This window comes from Protomyctophum bolini (genome assembly GCF_963924005.1).
Source record: "Protomyctophum bolini genome assembly, chromosome: 15".
In the NCBI taxonomy this organism is placed as follows: domain Eukaryota; kingdom Metazoa; phylum Chordata; class Actinopteri; order Myctophiformes; family Myctophidae; genus Protomyctophum; species Protomyctophum bolini.
In genome coordinates, this window is record NC_137876.1 from 17007507 (window position 1) to 17022332 (window position 14826).

At 43.9% G+C, this 14826-nt stretch overlaps 1 protein-coding gene across 1 annotated transcript; it reads right to left on the bottom strand.

Moving 5' to 3' along the window:
* Positions 1-9566: 9566 nt before the first annotated feature.
* On the bottom strand, positions 9567-14626 carry LOC308329743 (acidic mammalian chitinase-like; the record flags this gene model as incomplete). The annotated part of the gene is made up of 10 exons (XM_080784241.1): positions 14596-14626; positions 14241-14270; positions 13941-14145; positions 13536-13592; positions 13247-13412; positions 13030-13154; positions 11679-11802; positions 11171-11356; positions 10195-10317; positions 9567-9746 (listed from the first exon to the last, which is right to left on the bottom strand). Exons 1-10 carry the CDS (start codon positions 14618-14620, stop codon positions 9567-9569), a joined length of 1221 nt encoding a protein of 406 aa, XP_080640367.1. The 5' UTR covers positions 14621-14626.
* Positions 14627-14826: the final 200 nt, after the last annotated feature.

A 14826-nucleotide genomic window follows, 5' to 3' on the forward strand; every position in this document is an offset into this window, starting at 1 on the left:
CATCATTTTGGACCATGGGCTATAGCCCATATCGTACGGCATACTATAGTGCGCCGTTTTTCATCATTTTTGAGGATTTGAAAAAAATGACAAAATGACAAAAACGATGGGTTATAGCCCATGTTTTTTGAAATTTTGAAAAAAAAAGTTAGCCTCGTTTCTCATCATTTTGGACCATGGGCTATAGCCCATATCGTACGGCATACTATAGCACGCCGTTTTTCATCATTTTTGACGATTTGAAAAAAATGACGAAATGACAAAAACGATGGGTTATAGCCCATGTTTTTTGAAATTTTGAAAAAAAAGTTAGCCTCGTTTCTCATCATTTTGGACCATGGGCTATAGCCCATATCGTACGGCATACTATAGCGCGCCGTTTTTCATCATTTTTGAGGATTTGAAAAAAATTACGAAATGACAAAAACGATGGGTTATAGCCCATGTTTTTTGACATTTTGAAAAAAAAAGTTAGCCTCGTTTCTCATCATTTTGGACCATGGGCTATAGCCCATATCGTACGGCATACTATAGGGCGCCGTTTTTCATCATTTTTGAGGATTTAAAAAAAATGACGAAATGACAAAAACGATGGGTTATAGCCCATGTTTTTTGAAATTTTGAAAAAAAAAGTTAGCCTCGTTTCTCATCATTTTGGACCATGGGCTATAGCCCATATCGTACGGCATACTATAGCGCGCCGTTTTTCATCATTTTTGAGGATTTGAAAAAAATGACGAAATGACAAAAACGATGGGTTATAGCCCATGTTTTTTGAAATGTTGAAAAAAAAGTTATCCTCGTTTCTCATCATTTTGGACCATGGGCTATAGCCCATATCGTACGGCATACTATAGCGCTCCGTTTTTCATCATTTTTGAGGATTTGAAAAAAATTACGAAATGACAAAAACAATGGGTTATAGCCCATGTTTTTGAAATTTAAAAAAAAAAAGTTAGCCTCGTTTCTCATCATTTTGGACCATGGGCTATAGCCCATATCGTACGGCATACTATAGCGCTCCGTTTTTCATCATTTTTGAGGATTTGAAAAAAATTACGAAATGACAAAACAATGGGTTATAGCCCATGTTTTTGAAATTAAAAAAAAAAAAGTTAGCCTCGTTTCTCATCATTTTGGACCATGGGCTATAGCCCATATCGTACGGCATACTATAGCGCGCCGTTTTTCATCATTTTTGACGATTTGAAAAAAATGACGAAATGACAAAAACGATGGGTTATAGCCCATGTTTTTAAAATTTTGAAAAAAAAAGTTAGCCTCGTTTCTCATCATTTTGGACCATGGGCTATAGCCCATATCGTACGGCATACTATAGCGCGCCGTTTTTCATCATTTTTGAGGATTTGAAAAAAACGACGAAATGACAAAAACGATGGGTTATAGCCCATGTTTTTTGAAATTTTGAAAAAAAAAGTTAGCCTCGTTTCTCATCATTTTGGACCATGGGCTATATATCGTACGGCATACTATAGCGCGCCGTTTTTCATCATTTTTGACGATTTGAAAAAAATGACGAAATGACAAAAACGATGGGTTATAGCCCATGTTTTTGAAATTTTGGAAAAAAAAGTTAGCCTCGTTTCTCATCATTTTGGACCATGGGCTATAGCCCATATCGTACGGCATACTATAGCGCGCCGTTTTTCATCATTTTTGAGGATTTGAAAAAAATGACAAAATGACAAAAACGATGGGTTATAGCCCATGTTTTTTGAAATTTTGAAAAAAAAAGTTAGCCTCGTTTCTCATCATTTTGGACCATGGGCTATAGCCCATATCGTACGGCATACTATAGCGCGCCGTTTTTCATCATTTTTGAGGATTTGAAAAAAATTACGAAATGACAAAAACGATGGGTTATAGCCCATGTTTTTTGACATTTTGAAAAAAAAAGTTAGCCTCGTTTCTCATCATTTTGGACCATGGGCTATAGCCCATATCGTACGGCATACTATAGCGCGCCGTTTTTCATCATTTTTGACGATTTGAAAAAAATGACGAAATGACAAAAACGACGGGTTATAGCCCATGTTTTTTGAAATTTTGAAAAAAAAGTTAGCCTCGTTTCTCATCATTTTGGACCATGGGCTATAGCCCATATCGTACGGCATACTATAGCGCTCCGTTTTTAATCATTTTTGAGGATTTGAAAAAAATGACGAAATGACAAAAACGATGGGTTATAGCCCATGTTTTTTGAAATGTTGAAAAAAAAGTTATCCTCGTTTCTCATCATTTTGGACCATGGGCTATAGCCCATATCGTACGGCATACTATAGCGCGCCGTTTTTCATCATTTTTGACGATTTGAAAAAAATGACGAAATGACAAAAACGATCGGTTATAGCCCATGTTTTTAAAATTTTGAAAAAAAAAGTTAGCCTCGTTTCTCATCATTTTGGACCATGGGCTATAGCCCATATCGTACGGCATACTATAGCGCGCCGTTTTTCATCATTTTTGAGGATTTGAAAAAAATGACGAAATGACAAAAACGATGGGTTATAGCCCATGTTTTTTGAAATTTTGAAAAAAAAAGTTAGCCTCGTTTCTCATCATTTTGGACCATGGGCTATAGCCCATATCGTACGGCATACTATAGCGCGCCGTTTTTCATCATTTTTGACGATTTGAAAAAAATGACGAAATGACAAAAACGATGGGTTATAGCCCATGTTTTTGAAATTTTGAAAAAAAAAGTTAGCCTCGTTTCTCATCATTTTGGACCATGGGCTATAGCCCATATCGTACGGCATACTATAGCGCGCCGTTTTTCATCATTTTTGACGATTTGAAAAAAATGACGAAATGACAAAAACGATGGGTTATAGCCCATGTTTTTGAAATTTTGAAAAAAAAGTTAGCCTCGTTTCTCATCATTTTGGACCATGGGCTATAGCCCATATCGTACGGCATACTATAGCGCGCCGTTTTTCATCATTTTTGAGGATTCGAAAAAAATGACGAAATGACAAAAACGATGGGTTATAGCCCATGTTTTTTGACATTTTGAAAAAAAAGGTTAGCCTCGTTTCTCATCATTTTGGACCATGGGCTATAGCCCATATCGTACGGCATACTATAGGGCGCCGTTTTTCATCATTTTTGAGGATTTGAAAAAAATGACGAAATGCCCCTTGAAATGGAGGGGTACACCCCTCCATTCCGAAACCCCACCATTCCGAAGGTTCACTTCCATGTTTCGGAATGGCAGGGTTTTATACTTTTCTATAACACACTGGCATTCCGAAAAAAAAAACCCCACCATTCCGAAGGTTCACTTCCATGTTTCGGAATGGCAGGGTTTTATACTTTTCTATAACACCCTGGCATTCCGAATTCCGAATATAGCCTATTATTTGATATTTGTGGCTTCCCCTTGAAATGGAGGGGTACACCCCTCCATTCCGAAACCCCACCATTCCGAAGGTTCACTTCCATGTTTCGGAATGGCAGGGTTTTATACTTTTCTATAACACACTGGCATTCCGAAAAAAAAAACCCCACCATTCCGAAGGTTCACTTCCATGTTTCGGAATGGCAGGGTTTTATACTTTTCTATAACACCCTGGCATTCCGAATTCCGAATATAGCCTATTATTTGATATTTGTGGCTTCCCCGAGTGGAGGTGGGTGGAGGAGTCTAGAGGTGGGTGGAGGTGGTGGAGTCTAGAGAGGAGGTGGGTGGAGGTTGTAGAGGTTGTAGAGGTGGGTGGAGGTTGTAGAGGTGGGTGGAGGTGGGTGGAGGTTGTAGAGGTGGGTGGAGTCTAGAGGTGGGTGGAGGAGGGTGGATGTTGTAGAGGTGGGTGGAGGTTGTAGAGGTGGGTGGAGTCTAGAGGTGGGTGGAGGTTGTAGAGGTGGGTGGAGGTTGTAGAGGTGGGTGGAGTCTAGAGGTGGGTGGAGGAGGGTGGAGGTTGTAGAGGTGGGTGGAGGTTGTAGAGGTGGGTGGAGTCTAGAGGTGGGTGGAGGTGGGTGGAGGTTGTAGAGGTGGGTGGAGGTTGTAGAGGTGGGTGGAGTCTAGAGGTGGGTGGAGGTTGTAGAGGTGGGTGGAGTCTAGAGGTGGGTGGAGTAGTCTAGAGGTGGGTGGAGGAGGGTGGAGGTTGTAGAGGTGGGTGGAGTCTAGAGGTGGGTGGAGGTTGTAGAGGTGGGTGGAGTCTAGAGGTGGGTGGAGTAGTCTAGAGGTGGGTGGAGGAGGGTGGAGGTTGTAGAGGTGGGTGGAGTCTAGAGGTGGGTGGAGGTTGTAGAGGTGGGTGGAGTCTAGAGGTGGGTGGAGTAGTCTAGAGGTGGGTGGAGGAGGGTGGAGGTTGTAGAGGTGGGTGGAGGAGTCTAGAGAGGAGGTGGGTGGAGGTTGTAGAGGTGGGTGGAGTCTAGAGGTGGGTGGAGGTGGGTGGAGTAGTCTAGAGGTGGGTGGAGGAGGGTGGAGGTTGTAGAGGTGGGTGGAGTCTAGAGGTGGGTGGAGGTGGAGGAGTCTAGAGAGGAGGTGGGTGGAGGAGTCTAGAGGTGGGTGGAGGTGGAGGAGTCTAGAGAGGAGGTGGGTGGAGGAGTCTAGAGGTGGGTGGAGGTGGTGGAGTCTAGAGAGGAGGTGGGTGGAGGTTGTAGAGGTGGGTGGAGGTTGTAGAGGTGGGTGGAGTCTAGAGGTGGGTGGAGGTGGGTGGAGTCTAGAGGTGGGTGGAGGAGGGTGGAGGTTGTAGAGGTGGGTGGAGTCTAGAGGTGGGTGGAGGTGGTGGAGTCTAGAGAGGAGGTGGGTGGAGGTTGTAGAGGTGGGTGGAGGTTGTAGAGGTGGGTGGAGTCTAGAGGTGGGTGGAGGTGGGTGGAGTAGTCTAGAGGTGGGTGGAGGAGGGTGGAGGTTGTAGAGGTGGGTGGAGTCTAGAGGTGGGTGGAGGTGGGTGGAGTAGTCTAGAGGTGGGTGGAGGAGGGTGGAGGTTGTAGAGGTGGGTGGAGTCTAGAGGTGGGTGGAGGTGGGTGGAGTAGTCTAGAGGTGGGTGGAGGAGGGTGGAGGTTGTAGAGGTGGGTGGAGTCTAGAGGTGGGTGGAGGTGGGTGGAGTAGTCTAGAGGTGGGTGGATGAGGGTGGAGGTTGTAGAGGTGGGTGGAGTCTAGAGGTGGGTGGAGGTGGGTGGAGGAGTCTAGAGGTGGGTGGAGGTGGGTGGAGGTATATTTCAATTGTCAGTGCTCTCTCTGGTCAGCTGTCGCCATCCGGCTGTGGTGTGAGTGAAGCCCCCAAATGTAGAAGAGAAATGGATAACTTTATCCCCGCAGCCGCAACCCAGACAGAGAAAAGAGGCGCCGTGAGAATGCCTTTTGAATGATCTACAAAGTCAGAATTACCCAAATGGGGCCTTAGCTCACGCTGATTGGTTCGAACCGGAGCGGTTCGGTGTTAGCTCAACTCCCTGAGAGATCCCAGATGGTTGCGGTGTTGGGGAACATGGTTACCCAATACCGCCCCCAGCTGGCAAAGTCAGGTTAGCTGTCACCTCCCTGCAAGGACAGTTTGTAAAGTTATTTTTAAATTCATGAATGAATAAAGAAAAAATAGGTTAATGAAAATATGTTTGCAGGCATTTAGGCCTATATATCTATGATAAAAAGGTTATTTTAAAATAACAATGGGCCTATGATTATTATCAATAAATTAATATTAGGCTATGATTTTATCCATCAATATGAAAACAGTGCACAACCTTGACAATATATGAAAATATCAGCAAATGGTAACTCTGTCATTTCTCAACCGTTTCTCAAAACGGTAGAGAAATGACAGTTACCATTTGGGGGTCCCTGGGGGTCCCTGGGGGCCCCCCAACCTTGAGACCCCCAAAGACTCCCCCGGGGACGCGACACGATTCAAATGAGACCACCCCCATCCAAAACGGTAGAGAAATGACAGAGTTACCATTTGGGGGTCCTTGGGGGTCCCGGGGGGTCCCCCAACTTTGAGACCCCCAAGGATGCCCCCGGGGGGGCGGCACGATTCAAATGAGACCACCCCCATCCAAAACGGTAGAGAAATTACAGAGTTACCATTTGGGTCCCGGGGGGTCAAATGAGACCAACCCCATCCAAAACGGTTGAGAAATGACAGAGTTACAAAAAAAAAAAAATTAACAAAAAAAAAAAAAAAAAAAAAAAAAACCCTGGCCGGCCGACCCTTAAAACGACCGGCCGGCCCTTTTAAGGACCGGCCGGCCCTTTTAAGGACCGGCCGGCCCTTTTAAGGACCGGCCGGCCCTTTTAAGGACCGGCCGGCCCTTTTAGGACCGGCCGGCCCTTTTAAGGACCGGCCGGCCCTTTTAAGGACCGGCCGGCCCTTTTAAGGACCGGCCGGCAGGCCGGGCCGGTAAAACGGATTCTGCCCTCTCTCACGTTTGGCAGTAATGACAAAATACTGTGATTCGACTGTAAGAGAAGAACTTTGCTGCTTAAAACCAATGCCCGACACAACAAAAGGTGCCGATGTAGCAAAGGTGTTTATTGATCATTTTAAGGAACGAGGGGTTGATATCAAAAAGATATTTGCAGTGACAACAGACGGCGCTGCTTCCATGACTGGGAAAAACATAGGAGCTGTCAAATTGATTGAGGATGCAGTCGGCCACCCCGTCATGAAACTACACTGCATAATACACCAAGAAAGCCTCTGTGCAAAAATGTCAAATTCAGATCTTAATAAGGTTATGGATACAGTGACCAAAATTGTTAACTTCATAGTTAAGCGATCTGCTCTCACACACCGGCAGTTCCAGTCCCTACTCGAGGAAATGGACAGCACATACAAAGATATCCCTCTCCATTGCGCAGTTAGGTGGCTCAGCTGTGGGAAAGTGTTGGAGAGATTTGTAGGCTGTTTTGACGCTGTAAAAGCCTTCCTTGTTGAAAAGGGCCAAAACTACCCAGAACTGGAGGATGAGAAGTGGGTGATGAAACTCATGTTTCTGGCTGATATCACTGGGCATCTGAACGAGCTCAATCTCCAGTTACAAGGTGCGGGTCAAACGGTTTTGGACATGTATGAAACGTGGGCTACTTTTGTCGGCAAGCTGCCAGTCTTTAAAAAAGACATTGCAACCTCCGTTTTCCGTTATTTCAAGCACGTAGGGGAGCTCGTACTAAAGCTGTCAGCGGAGGCCGAGGCTGAGCACCGCGAGCACCGCATCGACACCACTGGGATCGGCAAATACATCGGTGACCTGGAATCTGAGTTCTTGAGACGATTTGTGGACTTTAGGAAATATGGCGACATGTTCTCTTTTTTGATCAAGCCCGACAGCTTTGATGGACACGAGTTTGATTCATCTCTGATAGACTGGCTGGGCACACAGGATTTGGAAATGCAGCTGATTGAACTAAAAAGTTCAGCACTATGGGTGACTAAGTTTGCAGAGCTATGCAAAGAGTTGGAAACTACAGCAGTGAAAAATCATTCAACCTGCATCTACACGTGTTGGATATCCGTACCAGACAAATTCTGCTGCCTCAAGAACGTTGCATTGGCTCTGTTATCAGTCTTCGGTTCAACCTATCTCTGTGAGCAAATATTTTCACACATGAAGGACGTACTCAGCCCCTCCCGCAGTCGTTTGACTGCTGACCGCTCTGAAGCATGTGTGCAACTGAAAGTGACCAATTATAACCCCCAGATAACGGAGCTTAGCAAAGGGAAACAGGGCCAGGGCTCACACTGACTGGTAGGCTTCCTTTATTTTCTGTAGGCTGCAACATGGCCTCTTTTTTTTATAACAAGATATTGCACTGTCCTGTTTTTTTTATTTTAGTTAAAGAGAGAGAGAGAAAGAGAGACTTCTGAAAATATTGCACTGATCTATGACAGTTCCTGTTACTATTATTTTAGTTAAAGGAGAGAAAGAGACTGTTCTGAAAATATTGCACTGATCTATGACTCATGTTTATTTTATTTTAGTTAAAGGAGAGAAAGAGACTGTTCTGAAAATATTGCACTGATCTATGACTCATGTTTATTTTATTTTAGTTAAAAAGGAGAGCAAGAGACTGTTCTGAAAATATTGCACTGAGTTTTTAGTTTTAATTTATTTTATTTAAAACAAAAAGAGTCTGTTCTGTCATGATGTGAAACTATGAGTCTATAACTGTTCTAAGGTGGACATATTGCCCTGAGTTTATAACTGTTCTAATGTGGAAATATGCATGACATGTAGAAACACAAAATGGACAATAAAATATGTGGAAACCGTGGAAATGTACTATTGACTAAGGGAATTTATTACTATGGCACTCTGAGTATCAAGGAAAAATATCATGGCACTTCATGTCAAAAAGGTTGCCTACCAATGTTTTAATGAATGAATGTGATGCATTGTGAGCTGGTATATCTGCTATTTTCAAAAGTAATCTTGGAAAAATGTAATTACATTTTTGGATTAGCCGTCCTTAGTTGGGCAAATGCATTCATCTGGGGATCCTTGACATGGGAATGTGCTGTGTGAGGATCACTGGTTTAAACAACATTAGGAGAAAAGCTCAAATAACCACTTTAGAAACAAGAAAAGCAACCACAACTACCAATATTTACAAGCAACTTTACAGAAAAAGAAGCCGCTTATAATAAACAGACTTGGCAACCCTCCCAGAGCCGCTCAAGTGTAAAATCAAACATTTCTTTTTACGTTTATGAGATGGTCAGACCCGCGTCTAATCGTTATGCGCTGAGTGTTTCTAGGTCAAGGGGCTTAATAGCAAATTGCGCAAAACGAAAAAAATTAACATATGGACACTCCCACAATGCTAAAATATTCAGGAACACCGTATGCCATACGTGTGTGCGTTCAACACGGGACGATAAGGCTTCTATAATACCATTGTGCGCAGACCGAGGCCAATTTATGTCTTACCCCAGTGTAAAACGGACATTCAAAATGGGGCCACCAGACTCAAATCCATAACAGATTCCTTTACTATAAGCAGTAATGATGGCACGGCTTTGCAAAAAGCTGACAACATTAAATATCTCACCGTCTGGTTGGACCCAGAACTCGCAATCAAATCTCATATTAAAAAAAGGTTAACTTCGGAATAAATGCTTTATATAGATCCAGAAACTGCTTTTCACTCAGTGTACGCAAGAAACTGGCTTTATTAGTACTTCCACTATTCGACTATTGTGATGTGGTTTATCAAAATGCCTCAAATCTGATCTCGTTCCACTTTAACACTGCATACAATAGACTGTCGATTTGTCCTTTTCTCACACACCATTGCATAATGTATACGACAGACTTCAATGGACACCTTTACATATAAAAAAACACAAGCACTGGCTTCTACTGGTTTTTAAATGTATTTATTTAAATTATCATATTTACCTCAAACGCTATTTAACACAGTTGAAGGAGTTAGATGTGTAGAACTGTAGATGACCGTATTATCGGCATAAAGCTGGGAAAAACTGTCTAGAAATTGATGGCAGATTGTTCACATCAATAGAAAACAGAAGTGGTCCTAAAGTTGACCCCTGGGGCACACCTTTAACACCTAAAAAAGGTTGAACTTCTAGAAGTAATGTTTCTCAACGGGCGATAGGGATCTCAATACTGCAATAGGGATACTGGTTGAATACTCCCAGGCCCTTCCTGAGGACGTTGATCAGAGGATTTGGTCCCATGCCACAGAAATTGCCACTGAAGTCGTCCTGGTCAAGAGTCCAGACCATGGCTCCACCAAAACCACTCCTCTTCAGCCAGCCAACCTGTACCAGTTAACAGTAACCAGTTAACCATGTACCTGTAACAGTGTACGAGCCGACCTGTACCAGTGCGTTCAAATAAATAACAAAAGCAGGAACTAGAAATGCACTCTTATCGAGCTGCCACCTTGCGCTTCGCACACAAGTTGGCCATGAATGGCCTACTTGTGCACCAGCAGAGCACGCAACTTATATCTGACGCTTGTCAACTTCCTCCCTCATAAATAACTTGAATCTGTTACGTCATCCACACATGTCACACATGTTTTTAGATAAACATACATAGTTACGTCATCACCCAATCCCTGATTGGCCGAACGACGCCACCAACACACGCCACCAAAGACAATACACATTCCCTGATCCCGGACACTCTGCTCGCACAATAGCAGACACAACTAACTAGTAGTGTCTACAAATCTGAGCGATTATGTGAAATGCTGCTATGCACCTTGCCCTGATAGCTGACAACGTTGTCGAATCCAACCCAGGTCTGGCTGTTGTAGGCGTAAGGCACCTGCTGGACGACATCCCAGACGTCTGTGACTCCTTGCTGGTTCAGGAAGTGGCAGATCTGAATGAAGCAGAGACAAGCCATTAGAAACAAATGTGAAATCTATACTGTATATGTATTAGTTTCTATATAGAACGCAAAACCTTGTTGCACTGGAGACGTGTACAATCTCTGCCTCTGACATGGCTGTACAAGTCTATTTATGTGCAGTTTGTTTTGGTGAATGCACGTCACCTTTTGCCTACATTTCCACCTATAAGAAAACATCTGATATTTAACGGCGACCGCAAATATAAAATATAAATGTACAGTAAGAAAACTTTTCGTAAGCGAGGATCATATCGTTTTTGAAAATGAGGCAAATCTAGCTTGTTTTGACACAAAAAGAAGAAACCAAGATATTAGCGTTCAAAAAGGGGTGGGGGGGGGGTTTCCAGCTGACCGCTACCGGAGTGTTATGAGGGCATACTGGACGCAGTTGATCACCGTAATCAATTGATATTAAAATAGGCGTCAAAAGGCTTAATTGGCAACGGGTGAGTTAAATACCTCATAGTAAGCCCAGGTTCCAGGGAGAGTTAAATACCTCATAGTAGGCCCAGGTTCCAGGGTGAGTTAAATACCTAGTAGGCCCAGGTTCCAGGGAGAGTTAAATACCTCATAGTAGGCCCAGGTTCCAGGGTGAGTTAAATACCTAGTAGGCCCAGGTTCCAGGGTGAGTTAAATACCTCCTAGTAGGCCCAGGTTCCAGGGTGAGTTAAATACCTCATAGTAGGCCCAGGTTCCAGGGTGAGTTAAATACCTCATAGTAGGCCCAGGTTCCAGGGTGAGTTAAATACCTCATAGTAGGCCCAGGTTCCAGGGTGAGTTAAATACCTCATAGTAGGCCCAGGTTCCAGGGTGAGTTAAATACCTCATAGTAGGCCCAGGTTCCAGGCGTGGCGGTGAATTGACCGGCAGGTCCAGGTCCAGTGCTTGGAGCACCGATACCGGTGTTGGAAGAGGAAGCCAGTTTGAAGGTGTTACCGTAGGTGGCGAAACCAACCAGCAGCTTCTCAGCTGGGGCGCCCTGGTTCTTCCAGTAGTTCATAGCGTAGTTCTATAATATGGACAAGGAAACAATATACAGCATAGCCTTTCAGCACACATTTATTTTCCCCGTGCTGTCCTTGAACACAGTGGTGAGTTGTCTACTACCATCTTCCATCCTTGTATTAATGATAATTATGATAACCTGCGGTGCCGCGGTTTCATGGCGACGAGGTTAATTATGAAATCCCGTATGTTTCTCGGGATTCTGCTCTGATGATGGCCGCCGCCGCCGCCGCTTCAAAGCGGTCTGTCGCGGTCCGGGTCCGTACTAGGAACCAATGGGGTTCACTGTGTTCACATTTTGAATGTGGAGGAACCTCCACACTCACCACGTTGAAGTACATCATGGCACCCTTGTCAGCTGGGCCCTGCCACACAGGACTGTTCTCTCCAGTAACGTGCGCCCAGGGGCCGTGGAAGTCGTAGGTCATCACATGGAAGTAGTCCAGGACACTGGTGATGAAAGGATGTACAGGAGTCAGGGGGATTTGAAGAAAATATTAGTGAAAGTGCATAGGACAACCAGGAAGGTCCAATTGTTCCGAAATCTATGATATAATTTTATTTTTTTAAGGTCCCGCACCGACCGCACACTGTCTGGGGAAACTGCTTAAAGGATGCTTAAGGATTATTACATTTTCACTTTGGTGAAGATCGATGTCTGATTCTGAGCGACGGTAAAGACGAATCGTATCAGCGGGGAAGGAGGCGTCACATCATATTCAGAGCTTTCGTTGCACCAGACTGTATGACGGAAGCATTTGAAAATTGTAGGAGCTCAACAGACACAACTAGACAACCTCGGAGAGGTCGCAATTTTAAAAAATTGCAGAGTGTGGTTGCCGCAGTGGCTTACATATATATACCCCTCCCACTGATATTGCCAGCCTGTTACAGTTTCAAGTCACACCTTAAATCGTGTGTAAGTAATTCGGAGGGGATTTAACCCCCGAAATTCTGGTTTTTCGACAAACGGTTACATTTATCGCGTTTGCGGCGCCCCCTATGGATGAAAATGGAATTGCTTTTGGAACTCGGTTGAACGAACCACCCCGGACATGTGATTCAAATTTTGGATGGATTGGACATTCCGTTCGTGATTTATGGTGTTTTGGCGTCATGACACAAGGAATCCAGGGAAAAAATAATTTTGATTTTACGACATACGGTTCAAGAGTTATGAGCCAAAAGGTAAAGTGGGCTGTTATAGCGCCACCATGAGGCCGACCTAAAAAAATATATTTTTAATTAATTTTAGTGATAATTAGGAAATATTCCTCCAAGTTTTGTAACTATAGTGCTTACAGTCTCAGAGGGAAAAATACTTGAATGTGATTTTTTGCATTTTTCCATTGAAGTCAATGGGATAATTTAATTCACTAATAAATTCATATCAATTAAACTATACAACATTTCTCTTAGCAAAGTACACGCCATCGATTCCCGATTTTTCCGGTCAATTTGACATATGGCTCAAGTGCGTACAGTCAAAACTGAGGGAGGGGTAGTGCGTCAAAATAAAGACTAGTGGAAGAAAAATAATAAAAATAAGTGGAATAAAGTGTTACAATTACAAGAGTCTGGTTGCCCTGTTGGGCAACCACACTAAATACTCATATAGCCTATAATGCCCATGCAGCCAAATACTTGTTTGTATGTTTGTGTGTTATCTATACTGACACTCCGAGCTGGGAAACTTCGTATCCAAGGTCGATCACTCCCTTGTCGGCAGCTACGGCAGCGGTGAGCATCAGACGAGGTTGGCCTTTCTGCTGACCTTCAGCCTCGAAGGCAGCCAACAGCTCCTGCAGAGAGACAGGAGGTGGTGAAGAGAAAGATTTCCAACATTTCAAGGTGCCATTAAGGTGGTTATCTTGTAACATGCTAGAAGGCTGACCTGACACAGCACGGTGAAGCGAGCCTTGTCCACAGGTGGGGAGCCACGAGAGCCTGGGTACTCCCAGTCGATGTCCAGACCATCAAAGCCATGCTGACGCAGGAACTTGATCGTGCTTTGGATGAATGTCTGACGGTTAGCAGGACTGGACACCATGGATGTGAACCTGGGGGGAGGGAGGGGGGGGAGGGAGAGAGAGAGAGAGAGGGAGAGAGAGAGAGAGATTCATCCAAAAGAGTCAAAGAAAGAGTGCCTTTACAGTATCTGAGGTTACATGTTTAATACTCACTGAGAAGTTCCTACGTTCCATCCACCAACGGCCAGCAGGGTCTTCAGCAAGGGGTTCCTGGACAAAACAAAACAAAAATCTAAATCACTTTGAGTCCTCACACCTTTGCGTCAGCCTGATACGTAGGATAGAATAGATGTAGAATAGATAGAAGTGACACGCTATACGAGGTTGTATATCTGCTATTTATGAACAGCCAAAGTATATGAACTAATGGTTAAAGTGGTTCAAATCTAAAAATGACATGCAAATGTTATAGCTTGATAAAAAGCCACAACAGCAGCCCGGAGGCTGCAGCTCAAGAAAGAAAGTGTAAAGAAGCATCACGTCAACTGGGAGATTAAAAACATAGCCTTAGATAGTGTGTGTGTGTGTGTGTGTGTGTGTGTGTGTGTGTGTGCTCACAAATTCGTCTTGAGATACTGGAGCTGTCCATAGAGCTTCTCATCGTTCCACTCAGTGGTCGTGATCATGTTGTTGTCTATCCCAGCGAAGGCATAGACGAGGTGGTCACAGAGACACGGGTCGATGTCGTCGGGCATGAACTTCCCAGCACCGGGACGGTACTGTCCCCAGTTGGTGAAGTAACACGAGAGGATGTAGGAGGATCCTGCAAGGGACGAGTGACAAAATAAGGGCTTGTTGTTGATGTTCTTGTTTTTTTGCCGTTTGAGAGTAAAACACACCAAGCGGACCAAGTCTTACCTAGCTGCACGTGCAGCAGGAGAGCCAGTCCTGCAGAGAGAGAGAGAGAGAGAGAGAGAGAGAGAGAGAGAGAGAGAGAGAGAGAGAGAGAGAGAGAGAATTGGAAAAGGAGTGGTGGTTGGGTCAGTAAGGACAAGCACTAAGATTTATCCTCCGGTTATTCATCTATTATGACACATAAATCCTTCTACTTATTATTATAATCATCAGTTACTATATGGATCATACTGTTAAACAACAGTTTCGAGCAGAAAAGTAGATCTGTTTCATGGTAAATCTATAAAGATACAGTTAATTTCCTCTGCTGCTCTGCACATATTTTTTTTTCTTCCTCAACAGCAATTTCTCGACTTACCAACGAAGATGAGAAGCTTGCCCATGGTGCATCTGTACAACTAACTGAAGGCCAGAAGCCTCTTATATACCTTCTGTTCCTCTCCATATCTGTATAACATGTTTGATCTGGCTTCGTTATTCTGATAAATAATTTGTTTGGTCAGGAGTTAATTGCCCTTTTCTGTTTTCCATTGGCTTCAATTGAAGTGTTATTCAACAATGATATGATTAGCAGACAATTAGAAGTCAA